General features: G+C 45.4%; 2 protein-coding genes across 3 annotated transcripts; both read left to right on the top strand.

Annotated features, from left to right (window-relative positions):
- Nucleotides 1–9,824: 9,824 nt before the first annotated feature.
- Nucleotides 9,825–10,790, top strand: LOC149854223 (lysophosphatidic acid receptor 1-A-like). The gene has a single exon (XM_090025073.1). The coding sequence runs from the start codon at nt 9,825–9,827 to the stop codon at nt 10,788–10,790; it is 966 nt and encodes a 321-aa protein (XP_089881199.1).
- A 5,251-nt stretch (nt 10,791–16,041) lies between these two features.
- ZNHIT3 (zinc finger HIT-type containing 3) lies at nt 16,042–19,958 on the top strand. 2 transcript variants are annotated; one of them, XM_090026396.1, is made up of 5 exons: nt 16,042–16,212; nt 16,315–16,346; nt 16,709–16,792; nt 18,154–18,234; nt 19,146–19,958. In XM_090026396.1, the coding sequence occupies exons 1-5, from the start codon at nt 16,139–16,141 to the stop codon at nt 19,334–19,336; spliced, it is 462 nt and encodes a 153-aa protein (XP_089882522.1). In that variant the 5' UTR covers nt 16,042–16,138; the 3' UTR covers nt 19,337–19,958. The 2 variants fall into 2 exon arrangements, with proteins under 2 accessions (XP_089882522.1, XP_089882521.1); XM_090026395.1 differs by having other exon boundaries at nt 16,706–16,792.
- Nucleotides 19,959–20,022: the final 64 nt, after the last annotated feature.

The raw sequence follows: 20,022 nt of genomic DNA, 5'->3' as shown, positions 1-20,022 counted from the left end.
TAAGAGCCTCTTTTTTCTTTTTTTTTTAAATTCCCTGAACAATGGCAGTTTTTCTGATCGTGCACATGACCTTCAGATCAATGGTAAATGTGTTGATTGTGTTCAGTGCTTTGTGTAAAACAAACAAACAAAAATAACCCCCAAAACCACCCTAAAATAAAATAAGACCATCACAGTCTACTTCTTGATTTGTATACTCGAGTCTGATGGTATGATTATTAAAAGCTATTGAAATGTTCTCTTTTTCCCATATCTAGTCTGCCTTAAATAGCTCTATCCCACCATAAAATGCAAGTTGTAAAAACAATTCTTGCCTGATCATTGTCACTGTACTAGATGAAAGCAAGAACTCTAATAAAAGTAATGCAATTTAACTGTGGGCACAACTTTTTCATAAAACGGTCCTTTTAAAAACAAACAACAAACCAACCCCCTGCAAAAAAACCTGGTCCCTTTGCTATCCAGGAGGATGCAGGCTTTTTTTCAGGTCCCTTCCATCTGGGATCTTAACATCTTAATTCAAGCTCTCTGATTTAGTGGCCGACAGGCTATATCAGGGGTGGGCAATTATTTTGGGGGAGGGCTGCTTATTGAGTTTTCAGAGCAAGCCATCGAGGGCTGCATGACAGGCAGCCCAGGGCAGATAAATATTATTATTTTTTACATTTTTAGGGGTCCCATGGGCTGGATAGACTGGCCTGGCGGGCGGCAGGCCTCATTGTACCCACCCCTGGGCTACATGCTCAGCAAATGGTGTGTATTATCTACTACCAGCAAGTGCCTCCTCCCTGTCAAAGAGTGTATTATGTGAGGCCAACCTGAATTGTCAATACCGGATTTAGGACTGGCCTACATCCCAGTCAAGGAGGAAAGCAGAGGGAAGTCTGATTCCCTCCCCGACTTGCATCTCCCTAGACTCATGTTAATGCACCCTGTTTCATGGCTTGCATGCTTGCATGGGATGCCTTTAGAGCCAGGAGTAGGGGGATAGGGCGTGTGCAGAGATGAGCATATACTAGTTGCACCCCTAATGCACCGTCCAGCATTAGGGGTGCAAATTTAGACTGTATGAAGGGAGAGTTCAGGGCTTCCAGTAAAGGGTTGCAATAAATTATTCCCCTTGCATTCCCTGGCCCCCATGACACCTATAGGAAGACTCCCATGGTGTTAGAGTTAGCAGAGGCTCATGCTTGGGAGCTTTAGCCTTTCTAGAGTTTCTCAGACCGGTTGGTAAATGTTCATCTCCAGTTGTGGCTTCCATTGTCCTCCCCAAGCTATTCCTTTTCTTAGGCAAATAGCCCCATTCAGGTCCTGATGGCCCATACCCCCACCCTCCAGGGCAGACAGCTCCCTGCAGAGAGCCACATCTGGCTCTGCCCTAGTCCAGGGTGGAAGTTAACCCCTTCCAGGGTGGAAGCTGGCACGGAGAACAGCGACACGATCACAGAAGTTGTGCAAAGTGTTCTCACCTTCTCCACACTGGGTAAATAGTAAAATGGGCACTGGGTAAATAGTAAAATGGGCCATGGTCTTTCCCCAGTCAAGAGTGAAAGACTGGGCATGATCATCACAATGTAAAATTTCCTTAGCAGTTCGCCTTTTAGTCGGATGATGATGCTTATAAACAAACCTCTGACAATGAGGGTTTGTTGGGTGGGATTTTTCCATCCCGGATTAGGTAGATTAAAAATATGAGCAGACAACAATTTACCCGGACGTGGTGCTGTACTACTGGATAATGACTGTAGCGACAGTAACAATACGTGGCTTTGTTATATTTTTTTGACTAACTAGTTTGGCAGCGTGCTCAGAGCTCCCCAGGGAGCGAGGAGGCTGAATGGAGATGGAGAGATGAGATGGCCACTGGGGAGAATGGGTCAGTGTCAAGTGGAGGCCTGGGAGGATGTGCACGAGACATGATGTACAATCTTGCTCTGGTTTTGAGAGACGTGGATACAAGCTCTTTGCTGGGGAGGGAACTGTGGCATGCTCTGAGATTTTTCTCATGCTGTCTTGGCTGCAGTTTAAGTGCTTCCCTCCCTTCCTCCCTCCCTCCCAAAAAAATAAAAAATGCAAAGCTGTTCTTGCTGCTGCCTGAGCCCCTTGTATTTCTAACCGAAGCATCAGAGGTTGAGATCCAGCTTTTCAGCAGGATTCCACTTTTCCTTTCTTTCTGGAGCCCACCACCTCTCCTGGCGATACAAGTGCTGATTTGTATTAACCAGTTCGAGTTAGAGAGGCTGCATTTTGTTGTAACCACCATGCACACAGCGAGAGGAAGGCCACTCCTGTGTCAAAGCATCTGGCTAGAGAAGATAGATCAAGGGAAGGAAGAAGTCAGTGCGGTGATGCTCGTTGTACAGATCCTTTGGCAGGGCGTACCAAAAACAGTAGAGTTTATGGCCTTGGCTGAGTTTCTGTTCACCTGGGGGCACTTGCAGTTTCTCTCAAACCAGACTCCCCTTTCCGGCTGGGGCTTTTCCTCTGCTGGGGGGACCCTGTGGGATAAGGGAAGCTACCCAGGGACTTCTGGACGCATCCTCCAAGGCCACGGATCCAAGCATGAAAGATCTGACTTTACATAGCATCAAAGGAAATGCTGTGGGAACTGGCCCAACCATTCATAAAGCCCTCCTGATGACCGCTGGTGACCCAGTCGTGCCGTTCAGACGCAAGCCTGGAGCCAGGAAGCCAGAGCAGTCGCAGCCTCTCTGAATGAACTGTGGCAGGCCGCTGGGTGCGTGAGGAAAGCAAACACAGGAGGATTACAGCAGGATGCTTTGGATCAGGCTCGTGGCTGGGGTTGAAGCAGATGAAGTAGTACACGGGAGGAAGAGGAGCAAGCGCCAGCCAAGCAGATTGCCTCCAGCTGCTGATGTGGCAGGGTCAGCTAACCCGTCAGACAGATGGGAGGCAGGTCTGAGACTCAGGAAAGGGGCAATCGTGTCTGAGCTCAGGTGGGGAGAGGTCTGTCCGACGGGCGAGCTGGGAAGACCCGCGCGCAGGTGACAGCACGAAGTGTTTTAAGCCTCAAAACCGGAGGATTTTACCAACTCCCTGGAGACCTCGTGACTGCACAGATGAGAAATGTCCCTGCCTTGTTGAGTGAGAGAACAAGTCGCATGGCCCCAGATCAAACTGGCTTTCTTCCCCCAAAACTTTTACCCAGGCTATCCCAAGCGATCGCGACTGGCAAACCTGGAAGATCCTGGTTCCAGTGCTTTGCATTTCTGCCATGGATCAACTCGTATCCTGCCCAGGTGCCAAAGCTAAGCTGTGCCATTTCTCCAGTGTCCCATCTGGACGGCGTCAGTATATTCAGCTTTGCCATCGTTAACCGTACTGAACCTACACCCACAGGTGCGCGGCCTTTCCGGCTCTGTGCACGAGGGATGTTTCCTGCTAGCAGATGATAAAAGGCCTGCAGGATAAAAGTTGTCCTTTCTCTAAAGTAGCAGAGGCCAGCTTGCTTTTTTATTTGAAGGATTTCACTTGTAGATCCTCAGGTGTATTTCTGATTTTTTTTTTTATGTAATGGTTGTATCTGGCTTTTCAAGCACATGGACATGTTAGGCTGCTTCTGTGGTAATACCAGTCCGAGGAGCTAAACTATCTCTGAACTCGGGTGTTTCGTTTCAGAAGCAAGTTGCAAAACAGCAGTGCCGTTTCACCAGATGGGCTTGTCTGCAGAGACCAGAGGCTTGCAGTCTCCTTTTGAGTTCAGTGACAGAGAGAAGGGTTTTATTGGTTGCAAGATTCACAGGTTCCCCTTTTCAGTGCTATATGCATCGATATTGGCCCTTTTAGACAAACTTACACAATTTCATTGCAGGTAAAAAAATGATGGCCTTGACATCTCAGTGAATTGTTTAGACTATAAAAGGGGAGAGGGAAATGGTACAGGAGGTAGGAGGTCAAGATACTTTTATTTAGGCACTTTCAAACACGTTATCCCTGAGAAGCATGTGGGGCATATGCTCTCTCTTTGTGGCATGTTGCAAGCATTGAACTGGCGGCTGAACAATGGCCCGAGACATTAAAGCTTGACAATCTCTCCGGATTCAAATTCCTGGGGAGGGAAATACGTGTATGGCCATAACATCAGTTAACTGAAAACCCAAGCCACAGAAATGCCTCAGAGGGAGCAAGTCGAAGATCAGCGAAAGCTTCTGTCTTGAAATTGTCCCAACAACAACATTGGAAGAAGATCACACACCCCATGTCTCTCTTCCTATCCAGAAAGGAAGACTTTAATCTTCATTAATTAAAACATAAATTGGATAAATAGACTCCTTGTTTCAACTCTCCTGTTTCCTGAATGTGCCTTATATGAAAGTGAATGGACGCAGATTGAAGCTCTGAGCAGATGGGTGGTGTCGACTCAAAGCTAGGCTGGGGGTCGCGACAAAGAGGTGCGATGTTTTCCGCCGTAAAAACAGCCAGCGTGCTCCGTGGCCGGTATAATTTGGGACAGGCTATTCACTATCCATGGTTTCTATGTGAATGAAGGGACAGTTGGGCTGAACGGTGGAAATGGGCAGCAACGTTTTTTAACCCAGGTGTCATCCTAGCATAAATGGATAAAACTGCGCCTCATATCCTCCTGCAAGGGACACGTCTTGGGAACCCTCCTACATGCGATTCCTTCTGCAATCCCGGCAGGTAGCGTTACTGTCATTTGTTTGTATCGCAGCGTCATTGAACCCCCAGCTACGCTTAGGCTATATTACTCTGAACAGCCTCTTACGGGTGGTCTGAGAGGGGCTAGGTGTGTATGTGTCTGACACCGCCATCTACGCAGAGAAAAAAGGGAGCAAGTTGAGAAACGCTTGGCTCAGCTGCCACCTTGCCCCCAGCAACATCTTGCATGTGATTTCAAGCACATGAGCTCTATCCCAAGCCATTTTGTGGAGACACCATGAAGACAATGCACGCTACCGGCTTTCTACAGGTGCATCGCACCATTTCAAAGTGAGCGCATAGAGCAATGTTTCAGTGCAAGATGAAATGCTCTGTTTAAATGATTCAGTTCTGCGTGGTTTGGGACTTTAACCCCTCAGCTCATGCACTCATGGGAATACGGCCCTTGAAGGTCATATTACATTTGGTCTTACTGTTGGAGCGTGACTTCTCCCAACAGCATGCTTATTTTCTCTAGCTAAAAAAAAGTGATAGGCGATTTGGGATTTTACCCATCGGTTTCTTATCAGGAAACTTCCTTCCAATAAACCCTTCTGGCTTATCAGCAATAAAAAAGGCAATCATCTATCATTTTACATTAGTTCATGGGCACTGGGAATGTTCTTCTTGACTGTGTACATCTCCTGGATGGAATAGCGTGTCCCTTCAGCATAAAACCTTGCGTGTAAAACAAAGCAAACAGTCCAGACGTCTTTATGAGTGGTGGTCCATCAAAGAGCCAGTCAAATCTTATATTTATGGACACATTAAAAACCACGCAAAAACGTGCAAATCATGCAGTTATCTAGTTGGTGTAAGGTTCTTGCTTAGGCCGAGTAGACTGGTACTTCCTCTCTGTGTGTTATGCCCTCCTCATGCCTCTCGTCTTAAATTTGCTCGCAAGGTCCTTGGAGCAGGGGCTGTCATTTCCCTGTAAAATTAACTACATAAACATTTACCCATGTTTTAAATTGATATTAGAGCTTCTAAGCCAGGTGGTTCGTGCATCCACCTGGAGAACCCCAGGAGGAGGTTTCCATTTACCACCTTAATGATGAGGATGTTTTGTCAACATGTGACAGTCATGTGGCCTTTTTGTTGCATACATCTAGTTCCTGATCCCTGGGGCCTGTTTTTTCCCCCAGAATTGCTAAGCATCCACAGAGACCCGCAGGAGCTCTGCCAATCCAATTCTCATTTGTCCAGTGAGGGTCTCAAAATACCTGCCCCCAAGTATCCCACTTTAAAAAAAAAAAAAAAAAAAAAAAGCCTGGACCTCAGTCTTTCCACCCCTTTTTCTCTGTCTGTAAAATGAGTAGAGTCATACTTTCCTGCCCAAAGGTAACTTTGAAACTAAATTTATGTGTAGGACTTGGAGATCTGGGATGAAATGCAGTGTAAATGAGCAAAGTATTTTATTACTGAGCAACTGCTTGTTTGCACGATGTCAAATAATATATGGCTCTTACATGGCACTACCTTAGAAGGTTGCAAAGCACTTCATGAAGTGCATATTAAAATAAGGAAATAAAGAATAGAAGAGAGCTAAAGCAAGGGAGTGGCGGTGGGACATAGGTGGAGAAAGATATTCAGGTTAAATATAGGTCCAGCACTCCCAGGTAAGAAGGGTTACCCAGGGGTGATGGAATTGCTCTAAACCTATATTCAGCTTATTTCTTTGCCACAAAGCTCATCTCAGCTACCTGTTTTCAGACTAGAAAGAGCATTTCCCTACTTCACAAGGGTGTTGTGAGGATAGATACGTTAAGGATTTTGAAGGGCCCAGAGGTTAGAGGGCCCCGGGGGCCGCACAAGTATCCACAGCTCTGGCTGAGTAGGTGGTCCAGTGTCTCTCTTTGTTTTCAGAGTCAAAACACTCCTTACCTGTATTTTTGAAAGCTCAAGTCAAAGCTTTGACTGAAAAGGTGAGCATCTGGCTTCATCCTAAATGTGTAATCAAGAAGCAACTTCCATGATTACATTAATAACTGTTAAATCTAATCGTACGATACAGGATTTTTCTTTTGGTTTTCAAATATATTCAACCATATCAAGCAAACCCTAGAATTTCTCTTTGATACGGCCGCAGCTTCACAGGAAAGCAAATTCCCGAACTGAGGAGCATTGCTGGTAAAATGTTCAGAAGCGCCTAAGTTGCACCAAGGTAGTCTCCTAAGCAACTGAAAATGTATATTTTACTGCTTCTGGTCTCATTGTTTCTATCTGAACTCAGTTTTTCCTCTGCCCTATACATTACTGGATCAGCAGCTCTTATGGATGGCTGTCGGGAGCCCTGGGCTGTAGTCGAGACGGTGGCAGAGCTTGTAACGAGTGCGCAGCAAAACATCACGCCAGCAGCATGGCAGATGAAGTTTGTAAGAGGAGGATAAAGGAAGCATTTGCTTTGAACTCCGTAATTGGAATGTGTTTGTAGAGGATTAACCCATCATCGATAAAAGTTTTAATAAACAGTCGCCTGTTACAGGACCGAACTGCTCAATACTTGTGCTTACGTATCGCCATTCATATTTCATAACGCTTTATGCTGATATCTCGATATCTCTTTATACGGCCTACTGCTTGTGTTTGTAAAATGATTACCACATCCCACAAGCATGCATTAACTCTTCATGGACTGCCTGCAAATTAACCCCTCAGTATAGAAGGATGAAGTCTTTGGGTAGAGGCGATATCTTTTTTTAGACCAACTCAATCGTTGCAAAGAAGTTTTGCAAACATGCGTCCTTCCTTGGGCAAAAAAGAAAAAATGGTGAGAGAGGTGGGATTTCATACCATCTTTCATCTCTCCCATCGTTTTTAATTTCTTTTTTTTTTGCCTGAGGAAGGACGTGCGTTTGAAACCTTGCTTTCCTTTTCCAGACGATAGATTCTCATCTTGGGTTTTCAGTTTGCTGACTGCTGTCAGTCCTGGGGACTTACCAGTTCATAGTTTTTTTTTTTTAAATCTTTGAGAGGCCAAATAGCATGATGACAGACAGTTTTCTGCATAGAAGGGTTTAAAAAGGCAGGGGTGGGGCCGTAGAAAAGACATCCAGTGTTATATGAACCAAAAGCAACTGTTTGGGAGTAGAAAAGGTACCTATGCATCAGTGTAAACTTGTGTACTGAATTGCTTGCTTGGCTGGGCTGATACGATGTGGGAGCAGCGGGGGCAAGAGTCCCTCTGCTCTGCTCCTGGAGACCTCTGACCTCCTAGTTTTGCCATTTCTCTCCCCTGTATGAAGCCATGGGAGGCTTTTTTGTAACAACATTGCCCTCTGCTGTTTAATATACATCAGATGTCTATTAAAAGCAAACTTTTGGGTTCAGCTAGGATCCAGTACTTTAAACCGAGTTCTTGACATTTGTGCACCTTAAATACATGAGAATAATAATAATAAATGGCCTATAACAAATGTGCAAGCACAGACGCTTGTTGTTTGCCCGCTTACATACCTGCCTCAGAATTAGATGAATGCAGAATAGGATTTCCCAAAATTATCTAAGCAGCTTAAGTGTGTTGTTTCCACTCTTTTAAATAAGAATTAAGCACCTAACCCATGCAGGTACTTTTGAAGAGCCCCTTAATAGGTCCTTTCAATCAACTTGCTTTTGAACTTTGAAAATGAGATGAGTCTCAGACCTGCTCCATTTGGATGGAGTTCACAAACTTTTTCTTGCTAGAAATAATAGGTCTGCAATGATAGGCTCCCATTTCAATGGGTTCTGCTCAGACAGGTTGTTCTGCCTTCCTGGAGCCCCTTTAGGACATTGCAAAGCCTTAAGAGAATTACAGGCTGGGAGAAATATGGTGTGACGATATATGTACTAAGTATGCTTAGTCAAACTGAAGAGCCCTTGTTCAGGCCAAAGGTTGTTGGTTGTCTCTCTTGTTTTGCAAGTTGGGTTTCTGAGTGTTCTCTGTGTCATTTATTAGGTGCATTTGAACTTGTCTAAAGCGATATTTTTTATTTTAATTTGGGGGGAAAAGCTGGATTATGTGAGAAATGTAATAATTAATAATGCGTATAACCCATTTGGCTGTGGGAGAGATTACATTAAGAAAGTACTAGCACAGAGGTGGGAGTCTTGCTGTCCAGCGCTCTCACACCAGTGCTGAAGAAGGGCAATAACGGGCAGATTTCAGTTATGAAATTAAGTGTTAATCCACCTGCCCATGAGGCACTAAAATGCTGTGTGATATGAAAGCTGGACATCTTTTTTCTACAAAGAAATTAAATGCAATAAGGGAGAAGGGGGACATGATGCCAACCAGGCACTTAAGCCAGTGATTCTCAACCAGGGTATCAGGGCACCCCGGGGAGGTGCAAGGTTTTTCGAAGGGTGCCCTGAGAGGTGAGGAGGTAAATGCAGGCTGTGGCTCACCCCTGCTTGGCCGCTGCCTGGCCTCTCTGCAAAGGGATAAGCACTGAAATAAATACATTTGCTTTTGAAATGGGGTATTGTTGAATTCGGGGTGCCTCAAGTGAGTCAAACAAGGACTTGGGGGCCCAACTCTAAAGGGTCGAGAGCCACTGATTTAAGCATGTGCTTAACTTATAAGCACACATAAGTAGTTCTACTGAGGTCGTTGTCATCACTTAGTATCTGAAACTTAACCACAGACTTAAATGCTAGGCTGAATTAGAGCCTACCCAAGCAAGGCTAAAGATTTCTGCCCAATGTGATGCTCCTTTACTACATTTCCTAACTGTCCAATCCATCTTTCTGTCTCCCTGTCATCTGTCTGAATCGGGGCCTGAATTTACATTCGTTTCTTTTCAGAATACCATCAGGGACTATTGAACCAATCATATAATTGCACTGTAGGCCGTGACAATTTACTCTCTGATAAAGGTCACTGTAGACAGATCAATTATGCTTTATTAAACATGTTTACCACCCTTGGCCATCCAAGCAACCAGAAGGTGCTTGGTTATGCCCCTGAGTTAATAACCCAAATATTTAAATACACACAGGTTAAAGTTTAATTTGCTATTAAGAGGATGACATGGCAACAGAAGCCACATGGAAAAAAATTCATTTTTCAGTTGTGGAGCAGGATCATAGTGCCGCTTGCTGTCGCAGCCTGTGGGATGTGCAGGACGATCTTTTTTTGGCAGTTTAAGATTGGATATTCCACCATGAACAGAGACCTAAATTGTTCTGGCAATGGTACAAAAGTCTGGAGCTCCCAGCTAGTCCTCGGACTGGGTATCCCCCAGCTGACCATTAACTTAATATCTGTGGCCTTCAACTGCACAGTCATTTTCACCATCGTGTCTACAAAGGATCTGCATAAGCCCATCTTTGTCCTCTTCTGCAATTTGGCTTTTTCTGACCTCTTCACCAGCTCTTCAGGTTTTTGGATTTCAGTACTGTTCATCACTGACCCAGAAAGCACCATCTTTGGCTCCAAGGACATCCTCATACCTTATGCTTTCTACACCATATCTATTCTGTCCACCATCTATAACCTAGTCAGCATTGGCATTGAACGCTACTTGGCTGTGGCAGAAGGCTTCAGGACAAGGTGCAGGATTTCTAGGAACCAGGCACTGGTGGCAGCTCTCATTAACTGGACACTTGCTTTCCTTTTGGGTGGCTTGCCTTTGATGGGCTGGGATTGCTATAAGAAGGAAAATAGGTCTGTTCTGTACAGCCCCCTTTGTATTGACTACCTTATCTTCATCACCATCCCAAACTGCGTGGTGGCCTTTATCTTGCCTTTCTTCACCTACCTGAGCATCATTGTCATCTTAAGGAAACAGAAGTGTGCAATGAAAGCGCACAGGCAAACTCTTGGCGCCTACAAATCAGCTGAACTCCAAGTTGCCATAACTAGTATTTTTATTTGGCTTTTAGCACTGGTCTCCTATGCCCCCTTTTTTGCTGGAGTCATACTAGATGCAACCATGCAGTTGTGCCCCACCGGGGCGTACCCGAGCGTCTTTGTATTCCGAAACTGTACTGCTATGATGATAACCATGAACAGCTTGGGGAACCCCATCATCTACACACTGAAAGTCAAAAACCTGGGGCATAAGCTCAAATTGCTGAAGTGCCCTTCCAGCAACCGCATCCAAGTGCAGGCTATTGGGAATAGGTAATCTTCCTTGAAACTGCATAAGCAGGACTAGAACTGCATGGCTCGAATCAGACGGCACACTCGGTATATTCATGTTGGTAACTTTAACATGGTACAGATCTACTTCTCCAGGCTAGTTTCTTTTGTAAAGACTCTGGCTGCCTCCCGTGAAGCTGAACTCAAATTTGGCCGTGTCGTAGCTTGGCTTACAAGTGGGGATCCATTTCAGAACTGGAGTGACGGGACAGCTCCCTGGTAAGGTTTGGGACAAAGCAGGACACAGGTTTGGGGCAATTCTCCCGTTGGAATAAACCGCACTGGATTGGGACTCTAAGTGTCTTGCCCAGCATTGTATCTGTGAAGAAATTCAGAACTGAACCCTTAGGGGAGCAAAAAGTCAGAAAAAAAGGCAAAAAAAATCGTGTTTCTGAGTTGATACTGACCGTGACCAATTATTAGACTGTATTTAGAAATGCCGTCTATCAAACGGTCTCTTAGGCTGCTTCTCTGGGAGCATTTCCGCATCTTCTCTTTGTCTCATTATGATAAAAGTAGCAATATTGGCATTTCAAAAGGACAGAGCAAAATGAATGGCTTTTACAGCGTGTGAACTAGAATTGAATTTCCAGTTAATCCTTGAACCCTAAACACAATGGATAGGAGCGGCTGTAGTGTGTTTGCTGACATTTCTCAGTTGTGTGCCTGATTTGTCTATCTCTTTATTAGACACCCAAGGTTTATTTTGCATTAAGAGATCAAAATCAACCCATTGCGAGTGTTTGTTTTGCAGTTGGAAATGTGCCTGACCTGCGCTGGAACGGCTACCAAAACGTTGTTCATTCTTTGTACTGCTTTATCAGCCTAAACGCCCTCGGGAGCCCTTTGGTTGATCTGCAAGCGCATTTTCAGAAAATGGGAAACAAATTAGTTTCAATTCTTTATTTAAAACCAGTAAAAAATGCATTTGTAAGTCTGTTCTTGTACATTTTTAATATAACACTTAACGTTTTTGACTGTAGCACTTTCAATTGCCAAATGAGTCTTTTTGGGAAACATTGACAACCATGTATTTTTAAAAAAATTTTCTCGCTTTTACTTCTCATACCTCACCCCCTGCGACTTGAATATTTGAACCGTAGCTTCAGTTAACAAACAAACAAACAAACAAAAAAAACCCACGCTTCAAGCTTGCCACCTTGAAACTTCAGTGGAAAGACTGTGTATAATATATATTTTTCTCTAAAAGGTAAATATTTTATCATTAGTATTAAAATTCTACTTTACAGAATGAGTGTTTTCCTCTAGATCACTTGCTTGAATAGTTCATATTTTGTTACTTCAGTAGTAGATGTCAAGATGAAAAGCAAAATTTCCACATTGCTTAGTGTTATCCCAAATCAATTGTAGGGTTCTATTAGAAAGATTGTGTAATCAAGATTAGTGGTCTCTAAACCAGGGGTGGGCAATTATTTCGGGCGGAGGGTCACTTACTGAGTTCTGGCAAGCCATCGAGGGCTGCATGATAGGCAGCCAAGGGGAGATAAATATTAATTTTCTAAATTTTTTTAGGGGCCCTGCGGGCCGGATAGACTGGCCTGGTGGGCCGCATTTTGCCCACCCCCGCTCTAAAGCCTGACAGGTATAGTTGTGATCTTTTCTTAAGAGATCCCTGTGGCTCAGATGTATTCTTCTGATTTAAAATGGCTGGTGAAAGAGACCTAGCATCTGATGAAGTGAGCTCTTGCTCATGAAAGCTTATGTATCTTTGATTCGGTAAGTCTATAAAGTGCATCTCTGCCCTGCCTGTTGCATGGTTTGGGACCATTTATTAACGTCATGCTAATCTCTAATATGGATTCACCCCTCTTCCCCACCGCAAGTTAAATAATCAAATAAGCATTTGAAAATCAGACTTCAAAATACCAGATGGTTGTTTTCCAAGGGTTTTGTTTGCATTGTTATTTTTATACGTGTAAAGGCACAGGTGAAATTTTCCTTAAATAGGATCAACATTTCTTGTTGGTTTTTTTTAAGAGGGCATGAAACAATAGGTTTAGTTTAATCTAAGGATGCATCAATTATTGTAATATAAAGGAAAAGTCTGTAACATTTATAGATTAGTGATTTAGTGTTTGATCATATTGGTATTGAAAGCCATCTTGTATGCGATTGTATGATAAAGAAAATAGGACACTACATTTTCATTTTGAAGAATTAAAAGGTAAACATTACCTTTATGCAAATAGAACTAAGCAGGGAAATGTGTAATGTATTAAAATAAATGATGTAAATATATCATTAGGGGAAAGCAAGATGCATTCTGTTCCTTTTTTTATTAAATGTTCCCTGTACCATCAAGAACTTCAGCAATGATTTATAAAAGTCTAAACAGCTGGTTCTCACTAATTATATTTCAAGCTGAACTTTAAAACAGGAGATTAAAAAGACAGCAACCAAAGGGCAAGGCAATATGGATCAAATTGGGGGTGGTTTATTATGTTTAGCTTCATTTACATCCAGGTTGACCTTAGAACCTGAGATGTAGCAACCAGCACATGCAACATTATCATTTATCTCTTGTGGTGATCGCAGAAGAGATCAAAATAATTTTGCAAGCAAGATAGCAGTTGGAATGCAGCCAGAGATCCCTTTGAAGAGAAAATAATCCTAAATCTATTAGTCCTCAAGTAAATTATGTCACCTCTTCTTAGTAACATGAAGAGTCCAACACCAATTTAACCTAGAGGAAGTGTGCTCTGGTGCACAGAGCCTGGGCGACGGGGGATTACAGGAGGCATGGATGTGCTTCTTAGCTCTGCCACTGATCTATTCTGTGACCTTGGGCAAGTCACTTCACCTTTCTGTCCTTCTATTTGCCCTTCCCGCTGTATCTATTTAGACGATACACTCGCTGCCCCACCTCAGGAGTTTTGCTCTGAAAACCAGGCCCTCAGTGTGGTTTGGCAAATCTAGGTGCTTTTACAATGATATGAAGAAGCAGAAGCAGGTCCTGTCATAGGTGAGGGTTTGGGTTTCGTCGTCCTGTACCAATGATCCTATGCTGAAGGGGTGCTCCTGGGGTGGAGGTGCATGGACAGGGCTGGCCTGGATAGTCTTATGGATACTGCTGGGCCAACATTTCGTATACCGTTGCCTGCAGTTGTATGGGGCTGGACTCTGACTTCGGAGGTCCTTTCCCGACCTCTGTCCCTGCAATGGATGAGTACGTAGAGCAGCACTGTGATCTTAGAAAAGACCCTTTGACCAGCAGCAGCCAACCTGCAGCCTGTTGAAATTGCTGGAGTCCATCCAGGTGCTGGCAGTGGCGTGCATGGAGCTTGCTAGAACAAGGACCTTCTAGTTGCTACCTTACAACAGCAGGGGTGATGGTTTTAGCAGGTGTGCCACTAATTAAGCTCCACACCCTCCTTGAGTGCTACTCCAATTGCCTTCTCCTGCCTGGTCTGCTTTCTGGTCCCTGCCCCTTCACTGACATGCTGCGCGTGCTGCAGGATGACCACCTCTGCCTTAGGGATTACCCAGAATTTAAAACTTAACCTGAGCACAGGTGAACTGCTCTCTGCTTGCAGTGCCACAAGAGGGCAGGAGTGGTCTACTTGCAAGCCAAAGAAGCAGGGTTTTCCCAGTATTTTTTCTGATCTCAGCAGCAGCAGGTACAGAGCTGAATGCTTTTCTTGTCTGGGTATTCATACCTTCCACACCGTTGTGGCATCTGAGTGCAAACTGCCGTTTCTTCTTCTGTGCGAGGATGAACCTACAAGACTGTGTTGCTTATATCAATCATCTGTGCTGGAAATGAAAAGTGCATCATAAATCCAAGGGAACCAGAACTGAACCTGCTTTTTACTGGCTTGCTGCAAGAAGAAACAAGGTCCCAAGGAATGCATGGCACCGAGGAGCATGTGCAGATGGGTTTTCAGTTCATGGCCAATTTATACCAGCATTGTTCTTGGGCTTTGTGCCATTTGCGGAGTAAGATAAAAATTTGGGAAACTGGAGTTCATTCAGTTTTACCATTAACTGTGCCAGGCAGTACCTATTTCCTTTAGATTATTATATCTCACCAGCAAAGTTGGGGAGGAGGGTCAATTTTTTTTGTTTTCAAAACCCATCTGCATTATTAGGTTGGAGGTGCAGCACTGCTGCTCACCTTGCTCACCAGTAGACTTGGCGCTCAGCTGCAGGATGCTGCTTGTGTCCCTGAGAGATGTATGACGTGGTCTGTAGCTTCTCCCCCACTTTTGACCTGGTTTATAAGAGGACTCCTTCCAGGAACACATCACTGTATGCAGGTTACCAGCCTAGCTGCAGTACAGTCCTTCACACTGGTGGCCTCTTACTGACCAGGAGTATTTCTCTGCTTCCCTATTCCTTTGCAGATGCTAGACCATCATTTCCCCTCATCTTTCCCTCTCATCTGGAAGAGCCATGTCACCCTTTCTCCACCTGAGTCCCAAATCATGTCAGACTCTTGTCTCAAGATCCATTTTTTTGGCCTATTGCCTCATCCAGCTCTCTTCCAAGAAAGACCCTCCCTAAATTAGAGGAACTGGAACATGGGTGCAGTCTGGAGTTGGGAGAGGGAAGTGATGAAAACCAGCAGGAAAAGGGAGGAAATGTCCAAAGCAGAGCACTATGGAAAACAACACAGCATCCCATTCAAAGAGAGATCATCCTTTTAAAAGCGACACCCTCGGTACTTTTAAAGGCATGCGTTATTTTCAAATGTGCTTCTGTTTGTAGATTCCTGTCCAGAAAACTGCTTCTGTGAAATCCTATGTCGTCTTTAGCAGCCCAGGAGACACTGGGGATGCAATAAAGCCCCTGCCAGAAGGGGGAGGCGGTGGCATGGGGAAGTGCCCCCCTTTTATTCGCGTTATGCTGGACCCTCCTATTTGTGTTGCAAGTGGTGGTATGGGGACCCCCCCCTTTTACTTGGATGATGTTTTATTTGGATGATGGGGGACCCTTCTATTATTTGGGTTGCAGGCAGTGACATGGCGGGAGCGCATTTTTATGCCGGTGAAGGCATCAGTTTAATAGTCTTTAAACAGCACCAACTCCTTGTACTTGCTCCAGCTGCCTCTCCGCCCTGCCCGGGGCCGCGCGCACGCGCACTGAGCACTGCGCCTCGCTCTCCCCCCACCCTTGTATCGGCGTTGGATTGGTTGCCTCTGCGCTCGACAATCGATTGCTCTCTCCGCTCCGGGCAGCATCGGCGGTGGATTGGTCGCCCCTGCGCCTCAGCGCTCGATTGGTCGAGCGGCCCCGGGCAGCTCGGCTGTGGATGAGGTGGAGGCGCTCGGCGCTCGGCCGCGCGGGCTGGCGGCGCACGCACGTGGGCTGCACATGGCGGCGGGGGGCTGCGGCGTGTGCGGGGCGGCCGCCCCCAAGTACCGCTGCCCGCGCTGCCGGGAGCCCTAGTGAGCCCGGGCTGGGGCACGGCGGCGGGGGGGAGGGTTAATTTGTGAGGGGGGGGGGGATGCGGGTTGACCCCGGGCTCATGCCTCTCGTCTCTGTTGCAGCTGCTCCGTGCCGTGCTGCAGGCAGCACAAAGGTAAGGCCCAGGCCACATCTCGTGCAGCCCCAGCGCATCCTCCCAGCCAACCCTTTGCCCTCTACACCTCCGAGGGAGTCCAGCGCCTTTTGGGGTCCGCCTCCCTGCCCTCCGTGGGAAGGAGTTTTTGCCAATCTCCTGTTGCAAGTTGTCACCTGCAACAGTCCAGCTCTTTGCACAGGAAGCTACTGTTAAATCCCCCCTTCAGCCTTCTCTGGCGTAAATAAACCCGGTTCTGTCAACCTCTCCCGAGCCCTCCCATATCCTTTCTGTATTGCGGTGTTGGTGCTGAATAATTGCTTCCCGGGATCTTGCTGCTCGCGTTCCTGCTAACGAGCCCGTCTGCCCTGGATTCCCAGCAGAGCAGTGTGCGGCCCGACGGGACCCGTCCGCCGACAGCCCGCCCACCTCCCAGCAGCCGGGCGCGGGGACATCGGGGACCCCAGGTACGGCCGCAGATGCGTGAGGGGCTCGCCCAGTGTGCCGCATGCTTCTTTTTAACCTGGGGGTTTTGTGTCATCCCCCGCAAGAGGTTACAGGTCTGCTGGTTAGCGCCTGCGGGGTGAAGTGAAGCTCATTGCATCCACTTCAGCAAGCCGTGGATAACCCCATAGAGCTCTTTGAATGGGCTGAGGGCTGAAAGTCACAGGGAGGCAAACGTTGCCCCTGCCTTCACCAAGCGCTGCCCCTTGTCAAGAAACCACATTTTGATATAAGTTTATCCTATAAGTTTATCAGGGGTGACCACCAGGATCTGGGGGAACATCTGTTCACCAGAGCGCCCCAAGGGATGACGAGGTCGAACGGTCACAAACTCCTGCAAGACCGTTTCAGGCTGGACATAAGGAAGAATTTCTTTCCTGTCCGAGCCCCCAAGGTCTGGAACAGTCTGCCAGCGGAGGTGGTTCAAGCACCTACATTGAACACCTTCAAGAGTAAATTGGATGCTTATCTTGCTGGGATCCTATGACCCCAGCTGACTTCCTGCCCTTTGGGCAGGGGGCTGGACTCGATGATCTCCCGAGGCCCCTTCCTGCCCTAATGTCTATGTAAATCTATGAAATATGATCTGCGGGGTGGGCTTTGGGCATTCAAACACTAGGGACTTGCTAGAAAATAAAAGGGGCGGCCCGCACCTTCGTCTGCCCTCTGACAGATAATGCCAGACCATCCCTCCCTGATCCTTCAGGAAATCCAGTCTCCTCTAGCAGGCATCGGCAATTTGAGATGAACACACATTTGGCTTCTCTTTCTCTGTTAAGAGAGATGGAAATCGATTGTGGGGATAAAAAGGAAAGAAATGGGGAATTTCAGCATTTTTTTTAAAATACTTGCTCTTTTGGAAAGCTAATGTGTGTGTTTGTGTTTGTATGTGTTATATATATATTTATGCATGTATTTGTGTGTATGTGTGTGTGTATTGTTATAGATAGAGTAAAAGTTGGGGTCCTACTTGCCCAGGCTTTTCAAAGCAGGCCTATACGCCTCTGGCAAATTCTCTATATTTTGGCAAGTACAGTGGGATGAAAAAACATCAAGGCTGTACTAGCTAACGTCTGCTTTCAGACCAGACCGACCAGCATCATCTCAGGGTAGATAAAGCTATGAGCCACTTCTCTTATTTTCTCACAGAAACACCAGAAAGTTGTATCTGAGGCCTGCTCCATGGATCAAAACATTGTTTTCCTGATGAGCAGCGGTGTTCACGGGAGTTGGGGCAGGGGAAACGTTTGCCCCTTGTGACTTTCAGACAGCCTAATTTACCTTCCCATCTTACTAAATTGAACCATCCTTCTACTTTCCGCAGGAAACTCTTGGTCTGTAGAGGACATCCTGACCGACAGTGATGAGCAGGATCGAGTTCCACTGCAGAAACTCAAACTTTTAGGTAATCTTGTCACTAAAATCCACTATGAGCTATGAGACTATGTGAAAGCTTTTGTGAAGTTAGCAGGGTGTGCGTCCAGGGCGGCTGTCAATGTTGGACAAACAGTAACTTCAGAATAATTTGAAGTTCCTGTGAATGAAGCAGGAGAAGGAACCATGTAGGTTTTATCATACCACTGCCTGACAGGGGAAGAGGCATTAACATTTGGGGCCAAAGTACCCATGTCAGCTGTTTTTCACAGGCGACCAGCAGCTTGATTTGAACTTTGCATCAAAGATACTATAAAGGCAGGCACGACCTGGTGCCATCCATGGTTTGGATCCACTGCTATGAGTTTTTATTCTTTATGGTAAGGAATAAAAGTAAAGGAGTCTGTGGCAGTCATTCTCAACTAAAGTCCTAAGATCTTTTCAAAGGTGCAGAGGGATGCCTTGCAGGTATTAGCACTGCTAGATGGGATGTGATTGAAAACTTTTGTGTTTACCTTGTCAAATAGTTAAAAACATTTTGTCCTGCTGGGGCCTCTGAGTGCAATGCTGCTGTGGTCTTTCTGAGTTCTTTGCAACAGAATTGCTATTATTTTCCTGTACTCAAAAAAAAAAAAAAAAACCCACAAGTGAAAACTAAATGCTGAATTTTCCGAGGGGTGCCTTGTGTCTAGAAGGGTCTATGGGCTTATAATAGGAAACTTCAAAAGGACCATTTTCTTTAAAAAAAAAAAAAAAAAAAAAAATTGTTGTGAGGAAGGAAGTATGCATGTATGTATGTGTTAACTATGCTTGTCCCATAGAAGTAGAATAGGGTCGATGAAAACCTTCAAATACCCAAGTTCTTGAGCAGTTGTCTACGTGCCTTCAGGTATTTTGCTGGGAATGAAGATCACCATTTTTTGTTTTGTTTCTTTTAAACAGGAGAATCAGAAGAATTGAAAGATTTACTAAGGAACCCGCATCTCAGGCAGTTGCTCCTAGCTGTAGATCAAGCAGAAGAGAGGAACTCTCTAATGAAAAAGTATATGCAAGAGCCCTTGTTTGTGGAGTTTGTGGACTGTTGTTTGAGAATCGTCGAGCCTCCAGAGAAAGAAAACATACTTCCGGAGTGAGCGCATCTTCAGGAGTGGACGTACCCACTTGTGAGTGTCTTTCGTGGAAGAGATGCTGTGCTACCCCATGCTGTGATGAAGCAGCCTGGGAAGTCCCTTCTGCAGTGCTGGCCTATTTAAATAAGCAGTGTCAATACTTTTAATTCTCACTTCTCATGTTGGACTGTATGGTAATCTTTGAGACCTCTAACTTGAGGGTAGCAATTGAGAGGAACATGCTTTCTAGATCCTAATGGAGTCTTAATTGTTCTGTGACTCATTTTCTCTGCCTACGACTTTCTGTTGTCAGTAGTGGTTACAACCAGGACTTGTCATCTTCAAAATAAAAGGAAAAGGATTAGAATAAATCTGTTTTCACTTGATGAACAAAGCAGCAGATTTCTGTTTAATTAGATGCTTGAAGGATACACACTTGTGGAGAGAGCTCAGATACACCCGCAAGAGACTTGTTTATTAAAATGACACGTACACAAACCCACAAAACACTTCCCAGACCCGTGTGAAAGGAGAGGAAAAACATTCAGTTTGCTTTGGCAGTCCAAAGGATCCTGTGGTAAAAGCCATCTGTGCTACTGACCACATGGACCATGAAAGGTGTACATTTTTGCAAAAAAAAAAAGAAGAGTAGAGCCTCTTTCTGAAGAAGGAAGCAATAGCATCCTAATAGTTTTTTAAAAGGCTTGACT

The sequence above is a fragment of the Crocodylus siamensis genome, chromosome 13 (assembly GCF_052110815.1).
Source record: "Crocodylus siamensis isolate JL-2025a chromosome 13, ASM5211081v1, whole genome shotgun sequence".
NCBI classification, from domain to species: domain Eukaryota; kingdom Metazoa; phylum Chordata; order Crocodylia; family Crocodylidae; genus Crocodylus; species Crocodylus siamensis.
The sequence above is the reverse complement of the archived record's forward strand: the minus strand, read 5'-3'. Positions and strand labels throughout refer to the sequence as shown.